The 24,752-nt window shown below is 46.0% G+C and overlaps 11 protein-coding genes across 11 annotated transcripts in view; 7 read left to right on the top strand and 4 right to left on the bottom strand.

The window, feature by feature from the left end:
* The window catches only part of PAAG_11249 (hypothetical protein), a gene marked incomplete at both ends in the record, with an annotated part of 5,263 nt that extends 5,163 nt beyond the window's left edge, over positions 1-100 (top strand). The window contains one exon of the mRNA XM_015846929.1: positions 65-100. Coding sequence (XP_015703536.1) covers positions 65-100 — 36 coding nt within the window. The remainder of the gene's footprint in view (positions 1-64) is intronic.
* Positions 101-1,194: 1,094 nt separating this feature from the next.
* Positions 1,195-1,500, bottom strand: PAAG_01249 (hypothetical protein; the record flags this gene model as incomplete). Its single annotated transcript, XM_002797344.2, has 1 exon — positions 1,195-1,500. One exon carries the CDS (start codon positions 1,498-1,500, stop codon positions 1,195-1,197), a length of 306 nt encoding a protein of 101 aa, XP_002797390.2.
* Positions 1,501-3,847: 2,347 nt separating this feature from the next.
* On the bottom strand, positions 3,848-5,279 carry PAAG_11248 (hypothetical protein; the record flags this gene model as incomplete). The annotated part of the gene is made up of 5 exons (XM_015846928.1): positions 3,848-4,141; positions 4,496-4,619; positions 4,749-4,969; positions 5,030-5,090; positions 5,173-5,279. 5 exons carry the CDS (start codon positions 5,277-5,279, stop codon positions 3,848-3,850), a joined length of 807 nt encoding a protein of 268 aa, XP_015703535.1.
* A 317-nt stretch (positions 5,280-5,596) lies between these two features.
* PAAG_11247 (hypothetical protein) lies at positions 5,597-5,914 on the top strand (the record flags this gene model as incomplete). Its single annotated transcript, XM_015846927.1, has 1 exon — positions 5,597-5,914. The coding sequence occupies one exon, from the start codon at positions 5,597-5,599 to the stop codon at positions 5,912-5,914; it is 318 nt and encodes a 105-aa protein (XP_015703534.1).
* A 633-nt stretch (positions 5,915-6,547) lies between these two features.
* On the top strand, positions 6,548-7,132 carry PAAG_01248 (hypothetical protein; the record flags this gene model as incomplete). Its single annotated transcript, XM_002797343.2, has 1 exon — positions 6,548-7,132. One exon carries the CDS (start codon positions 6,548-6,550, stop codon positions 7,130-7,132), a length of 585 nt encoding a protein of 194 aa, XP_002797389.1.
* A 1,495-nt stretch (positions 7,133-8,627) lies between these two features.
* PAAG_01247 (hypothetical protein) lies at positions 8,628-9,181 on the top strand (the record flags this gene model as incomplete). The annotated part of the gene is made up of 2 exons (XM_015844284.1): positions 8,628-8,742; positions 8,988-9,181. 2 exons carry the CDS (start codon positions 8,628-8,630, stop codon positions 9,179-9,181), a joined length of 309 nt encoding a protein of 102 aa, XP_015701065.1.
* Positions 9,182-11,515: 2,334 nt separating this feature from the next.
* On the top strand, positions 11,516-12,781 carry PAAG_01245 (hypothetical protein; the record flags this gene model as incomplete). The annotated part of the gene is made up of 3 exons (XM_015844283.1): positions 11,516-11,677; positions 12,352-12,536; positions 12,631-12,781. 3 exons carry the CDS (start codon positions 11,516-11,518, stop codon positions 12,779-12,781), a joined length of 498 nt encoding a protein of 165 aa, XP_015701064.1.
* Positions 12,782-14,786: 2,005 nt separating this feature from the next.
* Positions 14,787-16,119, bottom strand: PAAG_01244 (beta-lactamase family protein; the record flags this gene model as incomplete). Its single annotated transcript, XM_002797339.2, has 3 exons — positions 14,787-15,536; positions 15,593-15,972; positions 16,029-16,119. The coding sequence occupies 3 exons, from the start codon at positions 16,117-16,119 to the stop codon at positions 14,787-14,789; spliced, it is 1,221 nt and encodes a 406-aa protein (XP_002797385.1).
* A 687-nt stretch (positions 16,120-16,806) lies between these two features.
* PAAG_01243 (phenylacetone monooxygenase) lies at positions 16,807-18,618 on the bottom strand (the record flags this gene model as incomplete). Its single annotated transcript, XM_002797338.2, has 1 exon — positions 16,807-18,618. The coding sequence occupies one exon, from the start codon at positions 18,616-18,618 to the stop codon at positions 16,807-16,809; it is 1,812 nt and encodes a 603-aa protein (XP_002797384.1).
* A 932-nt stretch (positions 18,619-19,550) lies between these two features.
* Positions 19,551-21,984, top strand: PAAG_01242 (trichothecene efflux pump; the record flags this gene model as incomplete). Its single annotated transcript, XM_002797337.1, has 12 exons — positions 19,551-19,577; positions 19,660-19,806; positions 19,865-19,961; positions 20,013-20,159; positions 20,224-20,273; positions 20,330-20,384; positions 20,438-20,587; positions 20,642-20,818; positions 20,877-21,068; positions 21,123-21,233; positions 21,286-21,564; positions 21,626-21,984. The coding sequence occupies 12 exons, from the start codon at positions 19,551-19,553 to the stop codon at positions 21,982-21,984; spliced, it is 1,791 nt and encodes a 596-aa protein (XP_002797383.1).
* A 2,397-nt stretch (positions 21,985-24,381) lies between these two features.
* PAAG_01241 (hypothetical protein) lies at positions 24,382-24,681 on the top strand (the record flags this gene model as incomplete). The annotated part of the gene is made up of 2 exons (XM_015844282.1): positions 24,382-24,394; positions 24,521-24,681. The coding sequence occupies 2 exons, from the start codon at positions 24,382-24,384 to the stop codon at positions 24,679-24,681; spliced, it is 174 nt and encodes a 57-aa protein (XP_015701063.1).
* Positions 24,682-24,752: the final 71 nt, after the last annotated feature.

Raw genomic sequence — 24,752 nt, 5'->3', positions numbered from 1 at the left:
TCCCCCCCTTTTTTTTTTTTTTTTTTTTTTTTTTTAATTTTTATACCTATTCTACAATTCTAAGATCTTGAGGACAAGTCATCAACATGACCAACAGTGATGGTTTTAACTTCGTCGTCCTTACGTATTCCTCATAGTCATATTCTACAAATAAGCAAAGCCAATAATGAGCCAGAAAAATTCCGGAAATATAATATTGTCTTAGTGGAAAAATCTACCCATTCATCCAACGCCTGTAGAGATGTCACGGACTGCAGATACCCAAAAACCACGATCAGAAGACGAATTGATGAAATATACCCCTAGTGAGACGTGCCAAGGAGACAGAATACCCCGATGAAATCATAAAGTATGGCACATAGATCCGTAAAATCTAGTTTGCATTGAAAGGATGCTTGAAGCTCGTAGCAAGCTTCGAAAGATACGTCATGCTTGCTATGTTGAGGGCGCTGAGAATATCTTTGTGATGATTCCATATTCGTTGGTATTCTTCAAGAGACACTGTTGCGAGCCTGTTGGCTCTCGCTGATTTGAAGCGAAGCGTGTGAAAACACCCAGGCATACTTGACCTTGGGCTCATATTACAAAAAACCGATTGACATGCTCCCCATTAGGTATTCCATTATCTCCGTGACATCGCTGACTCCACTCTGCACCCGGCTGGATTCTGAATGCATCGTAACAAGTCCTTGAAGTTTAATGTATAGTAACTAGCACGACATAATAGCCAAGTGCTGTCGTTCTAAAGTAGAAGTAAAAGCCGGAAGTCGAATCTTAAAGCTGTCTAATAGGGATAATGTGGTAAAGCAGTCTTTTGACCCATCTGCAGGTCTCAGAAGTAAATTTGGATCACTGAGCACTTTTGTTATATCTATACTCGTTGGTGAAGAGTTCTCTCTTGTTCGTTGATGAAGTACTAACTAGTTATTGTAATTACTAGACAATGAAAAATGGGCTGTAGTCTTTCAAGTTTCATACCTATCAGCTTTTCAGCACTGAGGTGAACAAAAATGCATCTCCTCATCCTTTTTACTTTCATGACCAGCTGGCTATCTCCACCTCGAGCAAGTCTGAAGTGGCCAAAGAGATGGTAGTACCATAGAGGGATTTTGGGAGGTGAAACCCCGGAGAAATGTACGGAAGTGTGATGCTTATCCGGGTGACAACAGCCAGGTCCCTTAATTTTGTACGGCATCAAAAATTAATCGTTTGGTCCCAAATAGAGTTTTCTTGAACATCAGCGGGTTGTGTAAAGTGGTCATTAAATGGTTCCCATACATTATTGCCGTCGGTGAAAATATCGTAGATACGGGCACGGCTCAGATTTTCACGAAGCGTGTTAAGCACTTCAACAGCACCATTATTTACGTGTATATTGGCAATTGTTGCAACACCCGTTCCATCAAAGTTCACGTCTATCACTCGCAGCTCGAATCCATGAGGTCCCCTGAGAATCAGTGGTGGTTTCGTCTGTTGAATCGTTTGCCCCTCTCTTAACATCTGGGGCGCCTGGGGATTTAGTTAACTCTGCGAGATGAACATGCCAATTTCGAGAGGAACATCAGAGTAAGGTAATCTTGATGTATTTTTCAAAACAAAATGGTGATAAGTGCTTCATATGCGTTGTCCTGTCACAACGGCCTGTGATTGTTGCATGTCATGTGACGTTCTGCAGCAAGCGATACCGACCTACCTACTGCGTAGGGAGCAGGTAGATATCCCCTCGGAATACAAAAATTGATTTATATTGGTGTTGCAAATGTGTAATGGGACACTCTGATTTCCTAATTAGGGCTCCACTCTCTCCTCGAAAGAAATGCGCACGTTCGCATCGATCATGGGTAAATACAAACCTCCCCGGGTGTTTTGGATATTGAAAAAAAAAAAAAAAAAAAAAAAAATAGTTTGCAGTACAAATGTTCACTGTGGGTGGCTGCTTCGCCAGGCATGATTGGGTGCAGAGCAGGTCACCGCAAGGCAATGTTGCGCTGGAATCAAGGATGAGAGCGCTCTTAGGCGTGCTCAAACGGTAGTTTTCCGTGCTTCCATTAGACCCGTTCGGCGAATGTATCGGTATGTAATGCAACTAGACGTAATGTTCGCAGAGCTGCAATATGTTAGCTCACGAAATATCAATATTGGTGGATATTACAGGAGCAGTCGGATTTGTACATACAAGGCACGGTCAGGCTTAGCCATTCTTAGTTGGAGTTCTCAAATGATTGCACCGATAGCACTAATAGTACTAGCTGAGAAAATTTGAAGGGTGGTTTGGTCTAGTGGTTCGGTCAAGGACAACTTAGATAAGTAGAAACCAAGGGTCCGTTAAAAGATAGAAACAGAGTTAGTTAATCAAAATATGTAAGAGGTGTTAGCACTGGCGAGGAGTATGTTTAAGCCGGATAAGTCACCGTTAGACGTTATTTTGTCCATCGCAATCACTTATTCCTCTTCATCATGGTGTTCCTCGAGAAACCCAATTTAGATAGAGAATTTCACAAGCTGGCATTTAAGATAACAACACCTCAACGTAGGCGTGGCAAAGAGCATACATTCTGAGGAGAGTAAGGGATGCGCCTGTAACGCTAGCAAACCTGGGGTGTAGAGAACCACTCAAAAAGTAGCCCCATGGCTGCTCGCTAAGGAATCAAGGTAACAGTTCCTGATGACGAGGTGGCTAGGGAGATCCTAGAGTCCATTTCTCTTGGATTGGAGCTTAGCGAAGGTGAAGAGAGCTATTTTGCCATTAAAGGGTTGAGATCATGCGTTGCAGCATTTTACCGAAGAAGGTAATGGCTGCCAGGAATATACATAATACCATCATCCGGAGAAAACCGCTTCACAGATATCGGATAAAATTCAGCTGCTCTCCACAAATGAAGTTCCATGAAGCTTAGGCAGTAAATAAACCAGAAATAAAAGACGGCGGGATCGAACGGAGCCGGATCCATGCCATTATCGTCCTCCTAGATAAAAGGCATACTGGCATTGAGTGGTACGTCAGATGTTGTGAGTTCTGCCATCTGCCAGTGTATAGGTAAAATACGTCTGCAGGGAACATTAGTCCTCAGGGAAGGATAGACCTAGCAAGGCACACACGGGAAACCAAACTCAGCTGACTATGCTACCGTCGCTAGGCGGCATCAAGGAGGCGAATATTGCCTAAGTAAACGAAATTCACAGTAGGTATCAAGAGGTAAATTGGGGGTGTTTGGTTGTGAACGACGGACGGGCTAGCGAAACCCCTCAGATAGCCCGTAATTTTGGACTATGAGTTTCCCCTTTCAAAACGGTGGCAAAATGACAATTCTCAGCAATCGGGTGATATCTTTCCTGTCTCCTTTCGTCACATAATGAAGTTAAGAAGAGCTGCCTCCCCTACCGCATACGTTTGCGCCACCAAGGCATAACATTTCATGAGTAATGACACGACCATGAAAGTGGATAGAAGTGGATGTGCCACAACTAAGAATACACTGTCAGCAACAAAAGCCGAAGGAATTGCAGATGAAGTGGTACCGAAGGGATGATGGGGTTTAGGGGGGCTAAAAAACAGGGAAAAAGAGACGGGATCAGTATCCGGCTAGCCCAAGACTGTCAGTGTCAATTTGGTATATTATGATAGAAATAATCAAAACACAATTGAGCAATGCGTGAGATCTCACTTAGCACAGCCTCAAAGAAAAAAAGACAGCCGGAAGGGTTGATAAGAGACTTGGAGCTTGGATGACAGAAAAAATCAGGGGCAGTGTGCAATCTTGGGCACATCCAAAGGGCAGGCATGTAGTGCCGCGACATCTATTGCGAAAGAAACTTGAAACGGAAGAATAAAATTAGAAACAATCAATCATCGTTCTAGGACGCGATGAACATCCATTGAGTTGTAACCTGAGATACCAAAAAAGGGACGGTTTGGTTTGGAGAGACACCGGAAGAGGCGGCTGCCAATACCTTTCGAGTGTTGATGTATTGCCTGGTTGTTGAAATATAATTGCATTGCATATGCAACGCCATGGGAGTAACCGTCAATTCGGTGGCGCAATGCATGAGTTGAGACCTTGGGATGAAGATGTTGTGAGCTGCTGGCAGTTATATCTACTGTGTTGAGAAGACTGACGTCAGCGGTTGATGATACGTTGAGCTGGTCGGGATTATTAGTTACAGCATTGGTGTTTACAGCTTCAATACAGCAATACGTCATAGCACAGTGTCAGCTATTGGAGGGACGGGCGCTTGTATTTACGCAGTAATACACAAGGATTGCGCTCCATCAGAAGCAAAAGTGAAAATAGTTACTCCTTTTGACGTTCATTTCGTTCCGTGTTCCTTATGATATCACTGCTTGATGTGGTATCGTTCCGACAAGGCGGGACAAACTTACAAAAGAAACATGCAACTGTTCATATTCTTATGGTGTTCAATGTTGCTTGCATGGATCGCCAACCGCCTGCTCTAGTTACCGGTTGAGAAAATAGTATCTATCCGCATTGCTTACTCCAAAACAGTAATAGGTGGTTGCTGCGCCAAAATCAAAAGCCAAAGCCACCGATTGGACCGATAGATCTGCCAAAGGTCCATTTTCACTCTTTGCATAAGGCGTTTTCCTCTGCTTGAACTCGCTGGTCAGGGTTCAGGGCATGACATCAATATCCGCCCCTGCTACTTTTGCACCCCTAACACAAGCCTGTCAAAGAGTTTCACCTCCATTTCCCGCCAGAAGTGCGATGTCAACGCCACAGGGCCCCTACGAACAACCGAATTTCGAGCATGTCCGTGTTGTCAATGATGGTGGATGCCCATGTTGGGATAGATTCGCAAATGCAGATACGCTACTCTGCCATGGTATGTATTCCTTGGCATTATTGACACGACGTTGTTTTCTTCCGTCCGCTGCTGTGGCATGGCGCACTGGCCTTGTAATCTTGGGAGCCTCCGCGGCGCCATCTTTCTGATAAGACCAAGATCCATTCTGTAGACAAGCAGCGTGGGGGTGCTACGGATGCCATTCCGCGTTATGCCTTCTCAGGACCGGTCGCGAGAACATGACCAAATCAAGAAAATGGTGTGCCTTGAGTGTGGCATTTGCTTCCCTAAAGGAATACGAACTGAGGCGGTGCGTGATCCTGTCCAACCCCTGTCCCCAGGATCGAATTGAGCCTCACACTAGCTCACCAAGCTTGTGGAGAAACACTGCTGTGGCTGAGGTTGTTGGCCCGTAGTGTTAGGGGTGCGATCAATGTGCCCTTTACTACCACACTCATGTTCTTGCGGGCCGACATCGTTAAGCTGGATTTTCTCCTGCACACTACACTACGGTGGGGTGGTGTTTGAGTCCCCGTGGCAGCTGGCAGCGGGTAGTGTGGGTGACCCCGTTGAGTCATTACTTTTCCTCCTTACCTTTTACCCTTCCGGTGCTCTTATTGGACAATGTGAGCTGGCTGTTCAGATGACAAGTCCCATGCTGACAACTTGGGAGTCTGTCAAACCGGGAACCGTATCATGCTCCTTCTCAAATCCTCACAACTGACTTCACAGATTTGATTTTATGCAGCTAATACTTTGACGAGGGAGGTAGTTGCCTGGGTATACACATACCATGACGAGATGTGTAGATTACCGAAATATTGAGCTGATAACCTATCCTTTGTTTTCAAACAAATGGCGAATCAACAAATTGCTGCTGATTTGCGAGTCAAGTGTCCGAACGGTGTTCCCTTCCCGTGCGCTACAGGCACGACCTCATATTAGTTCCCCCAGTGGGCCATCAGCCACGGGAGTTCCTGCGCCGCATCACTCTAAACCAAAAGCGGCCCCTCCTGCAGACCTGTGGATCTTGGAATTTGCTTGGCTTGGAATAGCACCGTCCTTCTGCTCAAGCTCTTCTGCGACGGAGTTGCCTGGTGATGTATTCTAACAGTATGTTTCAGGTATATTACCACGCAAAATGATTTTGGTGCAAGTTTTGGGTGTTATTTACGGTATGGCACCAGATTGGGTATCCGACTGTTTTATTTCAAAGGCATCCACACCCCCCTGGATCGTTAGCGCTGCACTTGAATCTTTTACCTTTTCTATTTTCTTTTTTTCTTTTTCTTTTTCATTTTTTCTTTATTTTTATTTTTATTATTTTTTTTTTTGATCAGTCCCCACGCCCTTGTTGCTCGGACTAAAATCTGCGATGCTTATCGCCAGTGTTGACCTGGTCAGTGCGTGTTGGTTGTTCAGGTGGAAGAAAAACTTATATAGATCATCATTCCCCTCCATTCCCCTCCTCCAATCAGACATATAAATCCAAAGCACCTCTTCCATAAAAACATATAAGCCTGATAATTTTCCCTTCACTGCCTCTTCCATCTTATCTTCAACAACTTTCTCTTTCAATTTGTGTTTTCTTCCACATCCACTTCCTGCCAGGGTGTTCTACACGGTGCCTTCTTATCGCCACCCTACGACAACTTACTATCACTCCCCTCGTTATATAACGGGCTGTGGTCTTAAATCTTTTACACCTTCATACGACTACCAGACTCTTCGCCGACTCTACACGATGCCTTCTGTCATTCGCGAACCCTACATAGAGCGATCTGGTTTCTCGCGACAGCCGCGAGATGACGAGAAATATGTAATGGATAAATATTCGCAACACGCTCTTCGCTGCATTGTATGCAGTCGCCCATACGAAACCTTCTGCAATGGGAGACCACTTTGCAGCCGAGGGAACTACTATGCGACAAACATATTGCAATATGTTTACCAGAAATGTGGGAAAGCATATTCGCTAGTTGATCGCGAACAGGGTCGTTATAGCCAGGTCCTGATTCCAAATGACTGCCATGTAGTGCATGATTTGCTCAAGGCCCTGGAAAGTGGTCTTATGCTCCCAACCCGGCGACGGACTGTCCCTATAGTAGTTCATAACCCGAAACCAGCCATCGAAACCAGCCTGAATCAGCCACGCATACTTCAGCGACAGACCATGCCATCTGCTGTTATCCCCCATAGCAGCCTCAGCCTCTCGCGAAATGGGCTATACATCTATCGACGTGGGTCGCTATTCGGTGACGACTTGAGCCGACGAACCTCCCCTGCCTCGGGCCAGCGGGTTCGCGTGCCAAACAACTACCTGCGTTGAATAGCAATCATTCTTAAATATTTTTATTTCGCGAGAATCGAATAATCCAACACACCCCCCATGCGTTGAAAGGGGAACCCTTAAGAACTAAACCGTTAACCACTGAATACATTAGCACTGTCTTCGCGAAAATTCATAGATGATTTATCTCGGTCTCTCGACGGAACTAGACGTGCAAGTAAACGGAGGAAGTTTGTCCGATGAATTGCGATATACGACACCACCAACCGTGCGTAAAACAACAGGCAAAACAGGCAAATAGATATTCCAGCGACCGCCCGGCGGATATGCACAACATAGACCCCCTCCACTGCTCCAAAATCATGAAATACTGAATAGGAATTGGCATATAGGGAGTTGGTGAATGGGTGAGCTGAAGGAGGGCTCGAAAGAGAAAATCCTCGACAGGGAGGATATGATGAAAAGGGAATACACATGATACTCTCTCTGAACTCATCAGCTATCCCTTAAATTCTTAATTTTCAAGTTTTTCGTTTTATTCTCACTTCTCCATCTGCATTGGTACTAGCGCTCTTTTTACCGGCTTTACATTTTTGTCAATATTTGAATTTTGGAGCGAGTTTCATTTCACCCTCCATTCCTAAAACGGAGGGGAAGTTGGGAGAGGGCAAATAAACGCGAAATCACTTCATAACAACTGTTAATTAAAACTCTGCTCTGTGACATTTTTGACTCATCACTCTTATGCTTCAAAGGAATTGAACAAAGAGCATAAGAAAGCATGAGAAAGCAATCGAGTCGAGATTGTCATAATTGATTAAACTATTGCAACTAATAACTAGCGATAGTTAACTAACTGGTTAACTAGCTCTGAAAGTCAGAGGCAGTGAGCTGCATTATTAAAACACCAAGTTTGAGAAGAAAATCTAAGCCAGAAGACAAGTTCCTTTACTGTAAAAGTATTTAACTGCAGAAGAGAGGATTTCTTTGCAATAGTTAATATAATTGAAATTGAGCAGTAGCTTTTGAGATTTTCCTTTTAATACAAGCTCAGAGCTTAAGACAGGAAGAACATTCATTCAATTCATTTTCAAAGAAGTGCTGCACTAGCGCTTTATGTGAAATCTTTTTTCCAGTTGTCAGCTTGCGGAACTGAAAATCAGAGAGAGATCTATATCTGCTACTATTCACTCTTCGTTCTCTGTCGTATACCATTTCTGGTCTGCCTAAAGTTCCACCTGGGCCATTGAACGACTAGCTTAAGTAGTTGTGGGCATCGAACCCCGCATCGTCAATCTCGTTCTGAAGTTTCTAGCACCCTCTGCCAGGATCTATCATGGCTTGAAGGAAGAGAGCTTAGGCTCTTCCGCAATTCCCTCCGCCGACGAGAGTAGAAGTATGTCCCTGCCGTTGATGGCGCACCACAGTCTCCCGCCTACAGAGCGACCTGGCAATTCGGGATGTGTATTTTTAGCAGGTGAGCGCAAATGGCATTCTTAGAACATACATGTCATTCCAATTTAACACCTCAACTATGCAAGGCATTACCAAAGTTCAACAAATGCTTTGTATCCTAGCGAGGGGCAATACTAAAGACAAACATATCACAACCCTGCTGAACTTGGTGAACCATTGTCAAAGCATCCGTGGTTGGAATCTCAAGTTTTAGGGATGTAAAAATTACATTTTAGGATACGGAGTTAAGGCTCATATTATCAGGAAATCCAACTTTGTTTGATAACTGGTGCTTGCCCTTCTCTTCTATGAGACATCGTACGATTGATAAGCTTCCTCAATCATTTTGGACTGGCATGGAGAGGAGCGAGCTATGGAAAAAGCAGCAGAACAAAGGGGGAGCTATCTGTTACGAACTGCTTGTCCCTGTATTTGCCAGAAAAGTTTAATGAGAATGCTGTTTTGGTTATCAGTATGGGTTATGATGATGATGATGATGATGATGATGATGATGATGATGATGATGATGATGATGATGATGGATTCAGTGTCTCCCACATCTTGGGTCTCAGTGATCCTGAAGGTTCGGCTGATCAGCAGATAGAAGGGCACGCCCGTGAGGCCAGTCATTGAATAAAGATTTCTTACCTTTGGCAGCTTCCATCCCTTTCTTTTCAAACTTCATTCGTGCCCTCATCTCACAGCTCCAGAAGCCACCAGATTTGCATAGCGTCAGTCACAGTGTGGAATGGATGCAGCTACGTATTGGGAAGCCCTTGATCAAAATTTTGAGCCTGGTACAGCCGGCTATTCAGGTCAGACCCCGTCCCGTCCCGTCCCGTTCGCGTCACATTTGGCCAAAAGTGATGTCCTGTTCATTATTGACCTAGTGCACAGTCGAGAGTTCCGTGTAGTTACTTAAGATGTCCCCCACGTCCATGGAGTGGCTCTTGAACACGTTCAGTTCGGGTGCTTTTACTATGTAACTAATCATCTATGCAGCGTTTCTAGGTAAAACTCTTCAGCTGTGAATTTTCATGTCATGCGGAGCATACACAAGGACATAATTATCGGCAGGCAACAATGTTTTGGTATTGGTTCAGCTTGGGTTGCATGTGCAGTTCTGCCTGTCTGTCCCCAACCATCATAAAACCAATCATTACAAATAGTGTGGTTAGTTATGCAGCCATACATCTAACTTACAGGCCGAACTCAACGCCGCTGGCCTTCTGACTAACATTGATTGCCCTGCACTAGATATGAGCAGTCGCTATGCACTACTGCAAGCTGCAGAATTATTTTCGTTGACTTTCTTAATCTCAAGCAAGAATTCACAGCTCTTCGGGATCAGTTGTTCTAGCTGCACCTGGTTCAGGACAGACCTACCGGGCTACCAACTGAATCATTAAATGGATCGTCGATCCAACACGGTGCTCTATAGCATCCCCAGCATCAAGGTCTCATTTGCATTAGCTGATTGGCAGTGACGGCAGAAACACAAGGCAATGAATGCAACAGCTCTTTTTGATGAATTGTACCGGCTGCACTGAGGTTTAGGGACAACAGTTTGAGTATCCAATTTTCTTTCCCCCGAGCTGTAAGCCAATCGTATCCCCTAACGGAAGTGATAACCGTCTATCTATCATGGGCTGGTAACAACCCTGGTATTTATGGCCGCCCCCCCATGTTCTAGCTCGGTATGGATAACGTATTCTGCACCTGGATGTGCATGGGGATGGTTTGATATGACTCATTGGATTGGTGCACGGGGTCAATACAACAAGCATGTAAGCAGGCAGGATGGATCCCCATTGAAATCCTGAGGCAATGATCAGACATTCGAGACACTCACAGATCTCATCAAGCCAGTTCACCAGATCAGTTTCTAAGACTTCTTCATCAACTACCACAATATCTCAAGCAATGAAGCTCAATGACAAATCCTCTGTTATTTCTTAACTAGCTTGAATAGCTTCATGTACCTCTATCAATAAAAGTTCTCAGAATCGTGTGTTACTCAGCTGCTCATCATATAAGAAGAATTGAAAGATATTTTGCTAGGGAGTTATTTACAAAGTCAAGACAATAAAAGCTCCCCTTTCTCAGAACTCAGAGAGTAAACCAGCTGACTGAAAGTAAGTTAGTGATAGAAATCAAAGAAAAGATAAGAAAAGAATTCACACTTCCAGTAAGAGCTTCCATGACCATAAATAGAGGAACATGCAAAAGTAAGGGGGTTGGTATCGCTGTCGGGTCATCTTCATAACGTCGCAATGCTCCATTCACTGCTGGGAGAAAACAGGATCCTGCCCCCCGCTATCCCTACGCACAACACGTTTTGCTTCGAATATGGCGGCTTCCCGTGGCATCTCAGCCTGAGATAGGCCGAATGGGATGCTCCCGTCAATACAAGATCAGAACCGAACGTCGTCTTGTTGCTGAGAAGTATTACGGACAGGGGCCAAATGTATAGATCGTCTAAAAGGACTTCTGATGCAGATGGGCCTGGGGTTAAAAGCCTGCACAAGGCTTGCTAAACACCCGAGAAGAGTAACCATAAAATCCGCAATAAGAGTCTCGGTTGGCGTTCGATGAGGTTGGCTCCTCCTCTGCTGGTCCTGGCACTGAAGGTGCAGCAGGAGGAGTACAAGGAGGATGACAGGCTGTCGGCTGATATCCGGCATCTGTCATCTCTCAGAATTCTTTATGCCAAGCTCCGCTGAGAGAAAGCCCTGCAGGTTGGACTTGCAGGATCTACACGTGCTGAGGGCCGCGTAGCGTCATAGAATCCTGTTCTTTCGGGAATACCCGTCCAATGGACGTTGATGGACCGAGGCCTGAATTGATCTATCCAGGAGTTGGTTTTACACACCATCAACCAGCATCTAGACGGGCCCTAGCCCATCTGCAAGTGTGCCAAATATATTCAGAAGGGTGCACCTGCGGGGTTCCTTGGGAGCGCATATCATGCGATCCAAGTTCTTAAGCTTGTCAAGTCCCAAGAATGTTTCTGTTCATAAGTTTCGTGGCATCGTCGGAATGGTCTTCGTTGAGGAAATACTCAAGGTTGGCAAAATTTATGTCGAGGCGTCCTTGGGCCTGTTCTTTTCGAGCCAAATACTTCGGACGGTAGTTAAAGAATGCTTCTTTTGGAGCCGTGGATGCGGAGAAACTCCCTGTGTGGCCCTTTAGACATCAGAAGCGTGTACTTAGACCCAAAGTTCATCAGGGAACAGCTACCTTCCATGCTTAGTTGTTCGAGAGTGCGCTGTTGAAGGTCATACTTCTGTATTGCTTCATGCCATCCTTTTTTTGTTTTGGTCGGAATTTTTTCCAGAACTTGGGCGGCCTTGGGACGTGCTAAGTTTAACCTTAAAAGTTAACTATATATGAGCTGATAACCTATATATTAACAAGACAGCGGAGATAGGCAAAGAGCAACTGAATTAGGGACAAGGTTGATACAGGATCAGAGGAAGAAGATGAGGGCGACAGACAGCAGGCAGTGTAAAGGGGGCGCAAATTCACTTCCTCCCATTGATATCGAGTGACGTGCTGGGTGCCTGCTTGTTTTCTGCCTTCACCATCAACATCATCAACACACAACAAATACCCATCAGACCAGCAGAGCAGCACACATTTCCATTGATAGCACATCATGCAATCAGCAAAATTCGATTCAATCACCCGGGGGACGTTGGCCAGCTCATGGCGAACCTTTTATTGTTTGTACCTCTCCTGCTCGCCAGACACATTCCCTTTTGAGTGGCTGCAAAAAACAGAGGATCTCAATGTGCGTGTAGGACACCACTAGAGAAGAGCTGGCTTTCCCAATATCTCCAGACCTCCTAAATGCCATCCACAAGTTCGAGAGAGTTGCTGCGCCGGAGAAAGCTCAAGGCCCCCTAATCGACTGGGATTTCTCTGGTTTCAGGAAGACTGCGGCCCACCAGGTTCTAGACGAAGTTCCCTTTACTGAGGCTCAAAAGTAAGTAAGATGATATACCTTTGATGCTCCTTTCTTCATTTTTGCTTACCATCTCCTAACGTTTTATCAAGTTTTATGGCTCACTCTTTGGCAGGCTAGGCCACGGTTGTGACATTCATCTGCGGGAAAGTTCGTATAGTCCAAGCGACCTGCAACCCATTGGAAAAATACTCAACGCTCACTTTAACGCTGAGGGCCATGGACAACCTCAGCGAGAACCACTACGACACGGAGGGAGCCTTTGACGTTCTGAAATAGATTCTCAGTCCTCCCGAGCCGGCAAAGGAACTCGCCGTGAGAGGAAAGAAGTAGCAAATTTTATTACGAGCAGGCACGAAATGCGTGAGTTGATTTTGCTAATGCTTCCCTAGATTTTGCTGGTACAAGACCGGGGTGAATACCCAGAGGTGATATGAACATTTGGTGATTTTGCTGATTTTCTTTTTGTCATTCAGGCTACTTCATAAGCGTTATAATGAAAAATTTTATCCCACCGTATGGAGCATAATAAGTATATTATTCGTGGTTTATTTGAACTTTTATCCTTACGCAAGCCCGAGTTCTCAGGACCTGTCAACACGAGTGACTAGAAAAATGTGAGCTCTCTACTGTGATTGACGGGTTGCAAAAGCTAGAACGGCGGCTACCTGATAGCAGGAGAGCTTACACGGTTGAATTCCAGAAACGTGAAGGAATAGTGCACAATGATGAAACTATCTTAATTGATATGCCAACGTTTCGAAAGTGGCGGTCAGCACTCTCCTTTTTTGCGCCGATGACATCAACGCACCGTTGAAGGAAAGTGCAGAAACCCTGTATAAGGTCCTCCTCATATAATTACCAGGTCTTCTTAATGTACGCCTTCAGTTCAGCGAAGAATTCCTGAATTGGGTTCAAATCAGGGGGGTGTGATGGCAAATATAGCAGTTTCACTCCTGCTTCAAAGCACATCTGCTTTATCCTGGCTGAGCGGTGGAATGATGCGTTGTCCATAACTAGGACGGCTTTTGGTTCTGGACGCTGCCTTCAATGCTGGAGCAGCTGCCCAATGAAACTTTTCGAAGCCGCATCAGTTGCAAACCTCCCTAAAGACACGAGAAAGAAGGATGCCATCTGGACTATAGGCAGACAGTAGGCCCGGTGAAACCTTGACACTGGGACTTGTGAGGATCATGAAAGTAATTGGTGGATCCAAAAAGACTTCCTGAAATGCCATACGAAGGTGGTAACTTGGGCCGAATTACAGTTGAGGAGCGCCGATGAGGGAACCAATGTCTTTTGTCGTTATACACAGTATGGACATAGGCAGAAACTCGGATTCCTCAAATCCTAGTTTTACCGCGGACGTGATTCTTGCACAAAGGTGGAGTGATACCAACTAGGGATGGATTGGTGGAAGCGCCAAGTCACTAGCCGGGTGATTGCGGATCTGCTGTTTGGTTTGGAGGTGGATTAGTTACGTGAACCAGTCACAAAGCCGAAGTATGGGGGTGTTGGTTACCCTAACCCGGCAATTTAACAACATTTATTCGTCTAGATCAAAGTCCCTCGATGCCGCGCCAAAATGGTAAGGTATGCGATTCACGACCAGCATGGGTCTTATGGATGATTATAGCCTTATGGCTGACCATGCTGGCATGTAAGATTGCTAGTGATCCAGCCAGTGAAAACGACAACTATGGGAGGCAGTAATTGGTGCATTCTGAAAAACCACTATCTATACTCTAACCCCGTTACCCGACAACACCTTGTACTCCGGGCTCCAGACGTCTTTGTTTTGGCCCCAGCAGTCAATGGAGCATATGATAACATCATATGAATGATCACACGGTGATGCTTTCTCCTTCCATCTCGCACACCCACCGGTACCTGGAGCTTCTGTGTTGTTGCGGCTAGAACAAGTGACCAGGGGAAAAATTGAGTGGGAGAAAAGTTTGAATCAATAATGGTTTTGGAGTCGAGGGGAAAAAGTTCTTCAGGCACCTTTTCCTGGGGACGCGTTATTTGGGTAGGTGGCTTGCTTATTTATTTTATTTATATTTTATTTTTCTTTAAAATAAAATAAATAAAATAAGAAATAAAAATACGCAGAGGGAATTCTTCACATCATCGTTTACACTAGATGGTGGGTGCGGAACCCAGAAGAGATAGATGAAGTACACGAGACATCATGGACGCTGCCAAAGAAATATATGATGCTTCTGCTAACGTGGAATTTCATAGAGTTCTCCTTGATGCTCCGCGCTTTCCTCAAAGTTTACCCTGGTAAATAGCCTCCTCAAAGGTAGCGAACGCCTCAGATGTTTTCAGGTCTCCTGGAGGAATCAACTGGCTCGCATAAAACAGCGCAACCCCCTTTTCCCTATCGATCATCCAATGCAGATTTGGCAATCCACTCCATGACAGTGCGCCCTTGCTCCTCCGATTTGGGCCTGCACCATTAGCCGCCTCAACAAGCAATCCTCCGATTGAATATCCCACATCAGTTCCTGCTGGCAATCCACCAAGGAACTTTGCGCCGATTTCTCCATTTTTGTTCTCTTCGTAATCTCCATACAGCAGAAAATTCAGCGCCGTCTTAGACTCGGCGGAAAGCTGCTGTTTGAATAGCTCTTCTTTGCTTGCCCCGGAGAGCAACTTCGAGTCGTCCTGCAGGAGGTCAATTAGAACTTTGATGTAATCCTCGGCACAAGAAAATAAGCCGGCTCCACCGTAGTCGTCCTTGGAATCGTCGGGAAAGAAGCGAGTCGGGCTTGGGGTGAGAGAGCCGTCAGGGAGACGCATGCTCATATCTGATCGAGCTGCTAGAATATCTTGTCGTGATAAGAGTCTGAATGACGTGCGTGTCATGCCAAGTGGATTGATAATGTTTGCGTCCATGTAAGCGGAGAGAGGTTGTTTCGTGACCCGTTCCAAAGCAAGGCCAGCCCAGTCAATCCCGACTCCATAAGACCATGACGTGCATGGTTCGTAAAGAAGTGGGAGAGAGATATGTTCCATCTATAAAAGTGCTTAGAGCACAGCTTGTGTGTTTGAATAACGACGAGAGAGCATACCAAGTCGCCTGTCATTTCAACTTTACCGCCTCGCAAGAGAACTTCCTTCTCCAGCTTCGGATCAAATCCAGCATATCCGAACCCACTGCTGTGGCTAAGAAGGGCCCTAAGGGTGATCTTACGTTCCAGCTTCTTGTAGACTGGTGTTTCACCCTCGAATCCAGTCAAAATCTTGAGTGTTTTGAACTCCGGAAGAACATCACAGAGGTCTGCATCAAGATCAAGAAGCCCCTTCTCTACACACTGTAGGATGCTAATTGCTGTAAGTAGTTTTGTACAAGAGGCAATCCACAGTGCAGTGTCAGCCGCGAATGGCTTGTTGACGAGAGGAGAATTAGGATCAAGAGACTGGGTTCCAGATGCATGCTTGTAGGTGATTCCTATGGATGATAACATCAGAATAGTTTGGAGACAAATGGTCCGGAATGAAACTTACCACTCTTGTTTGCTGCTACGACGACAACGCCTGGGAGAGTGCGATTAGGGCCTTCCGCGGTGGCAGCCTGGAGGTATGATTCAAAAGACATTTTCAGCTCGATAGAAACTAACACTGGACGGAAGACAAGGGCGACAATCAAGATGGAAATGGGAAGACTCTGTCTGCATACAGTGCTATATCATGCTCCCTCATTGCAGTTCACCCAGCATTAAATAGTGTCTGGTTTAAGACACAATTGAGCCGAAAGGAAAAGTGACCGAGGCACTCTTGAGCACAGGCTTAGCTCAATCTACTACCAAAGTGAAACCCAGCCTTGAAATCCTAGATATATGTGGATCCAAGTTGATGGGGTCAAGGCGGGGTATATTAGGGGTTCAGGATAGTTAGTTAAGGGTAGGAAGATGCCGGCCTTTTGTTACCCTTGTGGCTGGAGATGCTATATAACTAACTAAACTAGAGCAGTTTATTATCCCAACCACTGTCTAGTTAGCGCTGCCCATCCGTTGGCGAGAGAATCTGACTTTGTTATTACTTGCGCTGGTAAATTGGCACTTGGTCATAGCGACAGTTAGTCGCTCGCTAGATCTCCCTGCAGGTAATTATCAAACAATATTCCAAACACATTCTCATTAATAAACCAATTCTGTATTTCCCCGCTCGAATAGCACCATTTCAAGTATTAGCTACCTACTACATGTATCACATGCGTCAGCTTCGTACGCTCATGCCATGGTTCCTATAGAACCCATACTCCAGTGTCATGATCAGTTACACTTTATTCAGTCTTCAACTCCAGCCCGGCCAGCTTCCCGGCTCCTCTCCAATCCTCCAAAAGTTTGATGAAAGCAACAGAGCCAAATCCATAATTAGAGTTACGTAGAGCTCTCTCCGTAATCTGGCCTTCCTGGTTGTAGTATCCTGGCGTACACTCCTTCACAAAATTCTGTTGCAGCTTACCCCCCTCCATAATAGTTTTCACCCACTGCTCTTCTGCCTCTTCCTCCGGCTGAATGCTCTTCACCTTCCGCTCTTTGCACTCTTTGACTACATAGGCGATGTGTTTCGATTGCACTTCCAGCATATGTGTGAAATTTGGAGTCAAGCCCGACTGCATGATGCTGACAATGAAGAGATTGGGAAAGCCTCGAGACCACAATCCGTGATACGTGCTTGTCTTCTCTCCATCCTCCCATTTCTCAGTGAGGGTGGTTCCGTTGAGCCCCTTGATCTCGACTCCACTTCGCTTGCTGTAATCGGTGCTAAATTCGAATCCGGTGGCGTAGATGATACAGTCCAACTGGATCTCTTTGCCGTTTGCCACGATTCCATTCTCGGTAATGCACTCGATTCCTTTTCCGTCTGTGTCCACCAAGGTAACGTTGTCTCTGTTGAAGGTGGGGAGATACTCGTCGTGGAAACAAGGCCGCTTGCAGAACTGGTTGTAATATGCTTTCAGTCTCCCCGCGGTCGCCGGGTCCTTAACGATTTGGTCTACTCGAGCTCGGACTTGTTCCATCTTCTTGAAATCGGCCATTTGCATTGCGGAAGCTGCTTCTTTTTTTGCAGTGGGTTGATCCGCCCCCCCAAAGACCGAAAGGTTCCTCAGGATATCGGTCCAACCATCGTGCACAAGATCTTCATCTTGGTGTCCACCAGATACAATGATATTGAAATTATCCATTCTCTTCTGTTGCCATCCTTTTTTCAAGCTGGCAGCCCACGCTGGGTCGGTTGGTTGATCCAAACGATTGTCAACCGAAGATGGAGTCCGCTGAAACACGTAGAGATGCTTAGCTGCAGCGCCGACATGAGGAATTGCCTGAACCGCCGTTGCACCGGTTCCAATTATCCCAACACGTCGATCGGCCAATTTGCTCAAGCCCCCCCTTGTGTCACCTCCAGTATAATCATAATCCCATCTGCTGGTATGAAAGCTATGGCCCTTGAACTTTTCAATCCCTGGAACACCAGGCAACTTTGGCTTGTGAAGAGGCCCGCTCGCCGTAGCTACAAATTGAGCACAGATGGTGTCGCCACGATCTGTCTTCGCAATCCAACGACTGGCCGTCTCATCCCAGTCGAGGTGGAGGACTTCAGTCTGAAACAGGGTCTTGTCGTAAAGCCCGAAATGTCTTCCAATGTTGCGAGCATGCTCAAGTAACTCAGGAGCTCTGGCGTATTTTTCCGTTGGGATATAGTTGAGCTCTTCCAACAGCGGCATGTAAATGTATGATTCAATGTCACATGCTGCTCCAGGATAGCGGTTCCAGTACCAGGTTCCTCCGAAATCACCGGCCTTGTCAACGATACGGATATTGGTGATTCCAGCCTCAATAAGGCGTGCTGAGATGATCTGTCCTCCAAAGCCAGCTCCAATCACGAGGAAATCGATTTCTTCATCGATCGGAGCACGAGAGAACCCGGGCTTGGTGTATGGGTCTTCAACAGAGAACTTGAAGTTGTCCGTGTCGATCGCCTGGTACTGTTTGATACCATCATCTCGAATACGTTTGTTGCGCTCCTCAATATATTTTGCCTTCAACACGTCTGGGTCAAAGGAAACTTCGTTCGATATCTTGCCAGGCATTTTGTCTATGTCTGTTGAGGATTTGGTGAAGATTTGGTGAAAAGAGAAAGCGTCGTGGTTGGAAAGAGAGAACTGTTTATGGGTGCAGACTGTCGGCTTTTTAAGTCCCATTAAGTGCGCAATTTGCGCTGATATTTTCCATCACAGGACATGTCGAGTCGGCCATATGCGGGTTCTCGTTCTCGACGCCTTCTCTAGGTTCAACCCACATCTCTCCATCGTTGAGGCTAGTTCATCATACTCCGCAGCGTGGACGGAAGATAATATCGGAGGCGAATAAAACTACCGAAGTTATCAAAGCGTTAGCGGCATAGAGTGTGCCGCGGCTACAACTCCCTTTAGCTGCATATAATGTACCGCGGCTGTACATGCAAGATAGTACCGTGGCTATTATTTCTCCCGTTAGTGTATCCAGCTACCACTTTGCGGGGAGGGAGGAATGGACATTGCTTCGGGATGGTCCCCCAAGCTTTGTCTAAGTTCTCGTCTAGAACTGACCGGCAAACACAGTGCGCTGCTAATTCGCACGCTATTAAGCACTATGATAGCTTACCCCGCGATTTTGGTTCCAGAAAGGGGTGTCCGTGGGCCGGGTGCTCTTTGGTGCTGAAAAAAAAAAAATGGGTACCAGCGTGCTTCAGTGAGGGGTCAAACGCCGCCCCAAAAAACTAAATACTGGCCAATTCCCATTTGCCTCATCCAATTTCGCCTTTCGACTCCTGATACCCCGGAACCGACGCTGTAAGCCAGTCTATCAGGTTTCCAAATCCTGGGGTTAGCTAGTGCCAGAGGAATTTGGATACTAGCTGCCATGGCGGTCGATGTAAAGAATATATAAAGGTTGATGGAAATGTCTACAATCCCAGAGGATGGCACGATATTTGAGGACTCGAGACATAAAATCTTGAGCTTGATAAGAAATATTAGCAAATATGTCTGTCAAAGATAAAGTGGACAGTGTATGTACATACAGCCCCAGCAGTTGATCGGGACCCTTAGGGCCCAACATCCCTATACTAGCACTACTGACTCTAACCCCAGACCGAGCTTGAAGTCGCGATGCCTCAAGCCCCCGCCGCTGCATCAACGGGGACCCCAGCCAGCCATGACCTTGCTGAGGAACTGGCCCTTGAAGCCACCCACCATGTCGAGCAGGTTGGCTGGAAATTCCTCATGGAGCCATACACAGTGAGGAGTCCAAATCTTCCTAGTCGTGGGTATGGCTAATAATTGAACGGAAAACAAGGTTGGCTCCCTTGCTGCCATGTCCTTCGGCTTGTTCAATGCTGCGTGGGGGTTTGCTCCTCCTGCAGCCGTTCTGCTCTGGATCAACAATGATATCGGTATGGGGCCCATTGGAACGGTTGTTTTCGTATATATTCTGACAGTTCTAGGATCTAACTCCAAAACAAATGCCGCCCTTTTTTCCGTCATGCAGACCCTGGGGACAACTCTTGGCTATATGTTCGTTGGTCGTTTGTCCGAAATATACGGCAGACGATGGGTTATGATTATATTCACTCTTTTTGGGTTGGTCGGATGTAAGATTACCTATATTTCTCTCCCTCCTTTCATTTCTCTTAAATCTTGCTCATGTCCCCTTAGCCATCGTTGCCGGAACCGCCCAGGATCTCAACACTTTCGTTGGAGCAAATGTAAGTTGATTCTGTCTTGTTTGGTAAAACGTTTTCACTTACCTTATCTCCTTCAGGTCCTCCTTGGTCTCTCAACTGGTGCTCAGTGTTGCTATGCGTTTCTAGCCGGAGGTGGGCTCCTCCTTATGCCACACCTACGCGCAGACATGCTGATCAAGAATTAGAACTCATGCCTAATAAGCACAAGATGCTTGGTATGGCCATTGTCGTTATCTTCTGTCTTCCTGGAACATCCCTGGGCGCGTATCTTGCACGGTCCCTCGTCGAACATGCTTCGTGGAGATGGATTTATTACATCTATATTATTGCTCAGAGTAAGCTTACCCACCCGAGTAGTGTGCCTAGTAAATTTGTTTAACGATATCTAGCCATTTCCCTTGCCCTATACTACTTCTTCTACTTTCCAAGGGAAGCAGCCCAGGCTTACAATAAGCTCGAGCAAACGAAGAAACTGGACTTTGTCGGAATATTTCTCTTGCTTGCCGGCCTTGTCTTATTTATTGTCGGCATCATGACTGGTGGATCTCCATATCCTTGGAAATCTGGTAAGTATTACACGAATCTGGTTCTAGGTCTGCAGCGGCTGATCATGTTCTTCAACAGCCAAGATAATCGGAATGGTCGTATCAGGGGGCATTAGTCTCATAGCCCTTTGTGTGTGGGAGCACTTTCAGGGAGAGAACGCATTTTTTGCTGTTCATCTATTCAAAGACGTTTGGGGTTTTGGAATGAACTGCATATGCTCGGCAGTGGGAGGAATTTCATATACCGCGTTGAGCATCATTTGGCCAACTCGTTAGTGTTTTCTTCCTTACTCACTAATAATAGTCTGCGCTGACAAATGGGCAGAGGTCGCATATATGTACAGTGCCGGATCGACCTGGGAAACCGTCGCAGCTATATCTTGTACAGTTGGCTTCGGCCTCTGGGGAGGAATGGTCTTCCTAGGGCCTCTGTGGGGTATGTAATATAAAACCCTTTAGCCGACCCAAGAATTCTAATATCGAAGCAGGCCCCATCGGACATCCAAAAATGACGTTGATCGTCTCGAAAATGTGGATGGTTGCCTTTACCGCAGCCCTGGCTCATTGTAATCCGGACAATAAGAAATTCGCAATTGCTTGTTCATTCCTTGCTGCGCTGCCCATCGGTTTTGTTGAGCAACAGACTGGAGCTATTGCTCAGCTGGTGGTGAGCGATAAACACATCGGAACCTCGTTCGGAACTATGGGATGTGTGAGAGTTGGTGTTGGTGTGATTGGGACTGCCATCGTCTTGGCTATCTTGTCTGGTAAGAGTCTCAAAACTGCCCTTATATATATAAGAGAAGTTCTACCGCTGACATCTTCCAGCAAAAATTCCCGTCGAACTCCAAGCCCATGTCGTGCCCGCCGCACTCAATGCAGGCCTTCCTGAATCGTCGCTCGCTGACCTCTTCGCCGCCCTAGCTAAGGCCACAGCTGAAGCAATGGCCTCTGTTCCTGGAATCAACAGCGAAATCATCGCTGCTGTGACTAGAGCTCAGCTCGAAGGATACGCAGCTGCCTATCGTTATATCTACTATACAACGATTCCATTTGGGGTTGTAGCAACTGCGTCTGCCATCGCTCTGCGCCCGATCAAATACTTACTCACCAACCATGTGCCGAAAATTGTCGAGCATCCGCAGGCGCATCTTGGCAAGGATGACTTGGAAAAGTCTGCGGCTTGAGAAGAAGGCAAAGTTTGAGGATAAGGAGATTGTATATCATTTTGTGGGATATGCACATGTTGGGGGGGTGGGGGGGGGAAAAAGAGATCTGTTAAGAACATTGATTGAATTTGTCAAGAGGGAGAACCACAGGAATTTTGCTGCTGTGTAGCAGCCCTGCCCTGCTTGTTCCTAGCCCTAGGCTGCGCAATCTTTGCTCGCCAGTGGTGTTTATTCGTGGGATCTTTCTGATAGATATTCACTTCAAAAATTCATTGTTTTATATTTTCCCCTTCAATTATTGTGTCTGCTACAGACAACAAGTTTGGGATATACATTTGCTTACTAGATGACTCGTGTGATCCTCCTCCTCCTGCTGCTGCTGCTGCTGCTGCTTTACATAGCTCCTCTGATTGTATGATCCTGTATCATGGATCCTGCTTCGTGCTGAACGAGCACAGAACTCGGCCACGGGCAAAATACCCGTTCCTGGAACACGGTGCTCGTCCCGAGACAAAACCGACGCACCATTTCCATATTCTTCTCACGATACAAATAGTTGTACGTGCCAACTTCGAAGGTCCTCTCGGTGAGGCTTAGGAATAGTCCCTCAGATGAGCGAAACCATCGATAATGGCTGTACATCGTCACAAATCATCGTTGGAAGGGATCCTTGGTTTTTCAGAGCTCTTCTCCTAAACTTCGCAACAAAATGAGGCAGCAAATGCTGTTCTCAACAAGCCGATTGAGGACTATGGCCCAGAACAAACTGGACAGAGGGGATACATGCCCGCAATTCTAATCAAGGCCACGATCGCACGTGTGCATGTGCAATCAAAAGATGCGTTCCTGAACTTCTTCCTTTTATATCTCCATGACCATCTATATTTAGATCTATTTCAAGAGCCAGAACAATCCAGGCAGATCCTACGCTGCACAACATTCCTCTCTGTGTTTTGAGCTTCGACAATTTGAGGACAGCTGTAGTGTATGAGCGCCATGGCAAACCATATGAGGTTCCCACCTGGTGTCTTGATGGAAAGCCTAGAATACCACATGCCCTCTGTGTACTAGGGAGGATTTCTATATGCTTATATGGTACATAGTGAAGTATTTGTTCTGTCATATCTCATATGCTCACAAATCACAGACTTTCCATGCACATTTATCTTCGCAGGACATCACTAGGCAAAAGACAGTCATATATCCCAGTGAATAGCTCTCTATAACGTGTGTCTAAAAATAAAATAAAATTCCAGGTCAAATATCACTCAGACTGTGATGGATATACAAAGTGAGAATGTCATAGTGACTTTCTCAAGGCAAATATCATTTGCAAAAAATCCTTTTGCTTGAGTCTAAGGAATTTTTCGGGTGAACAACTTTCAGGGTTCATCCAGGCGGAGGATGGTGTTGCGGAATCCGAATCAACAAGGGAGGGAGAAAATGGAAAGGTATGAAAATAATAAGGGGACCCACCGTGTTTGGAACGGCGCGATGGGTCATGAAATCCCATAGTTCGCTTCCGTTTCATGCAGAACAGTAGTCATATTAGGTGGCAGTCCTTTCAGATAACTTAGCGCAGTGGCTTGTTGCTGTGGCGAAATTCCTCATCTGGGAATCGGATCCCTGCTCCCGCCATAACATAATGCGGATGGTTATCTGCAGGCAGATGTTTTCAACGGAACGATAGTCAAGTCCCAGCCATGGAAGAATTCAAGATCAGGGTTGTTAAGCCTCGTCACATAAGATTAGAATCGACGAGCTACAGTGAAAGGTCCCAATCGGAGATATAATATTGACGCAATTTCATACTGAAAGCACCGGTACAGCCTGGTTAGAAGAGGAATTGGCCTGCAGACTCTGGACCTGCTGTTGCTCGTACTTACAAAACATGAAGAAGTATGACCAGCCGGATATAGAGCAACCTTTAGAAGTCCCGAGATAGCCTTCTGTAAAATGTTGAAGGGCAAGAATTCAGAATATAATTGACTCGAAGGGGCAAACCGGTTCGAATCAAGCCGCACTTCAAGGGGGAAAGATTTGGGGACTCTCTCTTCCCGAATTAGCCCACACAATGAAATGATTCCTGCTATCGTTCCAGGTAAGATGAGTCGTGATGTGATTGGGACAACGTTCAAGTAATGTTGAATCAAGTATTTATGTGTATTTCCACACAGCCAAATTTCTTGGTCACGTGGTTCTCAAATCCTGAAGTCAACTGGCGCAAATCTCCATCGCTGCATCGCAAATCAAAAAAATAGACGTGTGAGCTGGCAACGAAGCCAATCCCTCCAAGAAGTGGGCTACATCTAATGCTCTGAAATTGCAATCTACTGTTTAATCGATTGGGCCCATCGAACCAAGCACCTCCCCATTCGAAGTTCTCCCTCCGCAAATTACTAGGGCCTCCGCAAAATGGCGAAGAAAGGTATGGATATTCTGTTCTATTATTCTATCAATTTCGCATCCTGGGTGCTCTACCCACCTCAGAGATTGCTATTTAAGAAAACACACAAGTTGACATTTCTCATTTGTTTCCCTCCTCTTGGAATAGCCAAATCTCGTACCATTGCCGTACGAATCATCAGCATGGCCATGACAGGCTACTACAAGACTCTCGTCCGACCTCGTACCAGCAGGCCGCTCAGCATGCTGAAATACGACCCCGTAGTGAAGAAGAAAGTGCTTTTCTTGGAGGCCAAGCGTGGGAAGTAAACACGCTTACAGAAATTTGCAATCTCTTTATCGGCGTGGAAAAAGATGTGGGGCTCCCAAAGCGATTCCTC

This window comes from Paracoccidioides lutzii (genome assembly GCF_000150705.2).
Source record: "Paracoccidioides lutzii Pb01 unplaced genomic scaffold supercont2.2, whole genome shotgun sequence".
Taxonomy (NCBI): Eukaryota; Fungi; Ascomycota; class Eurotiomycetes; order Onygenales; family Ajellomycetaceae; genus Paracoccidioides; species Paracoccidioides lutzii.
This window is presented reverse-complemented; position numbering and strand designations above follow the sequence as displayed.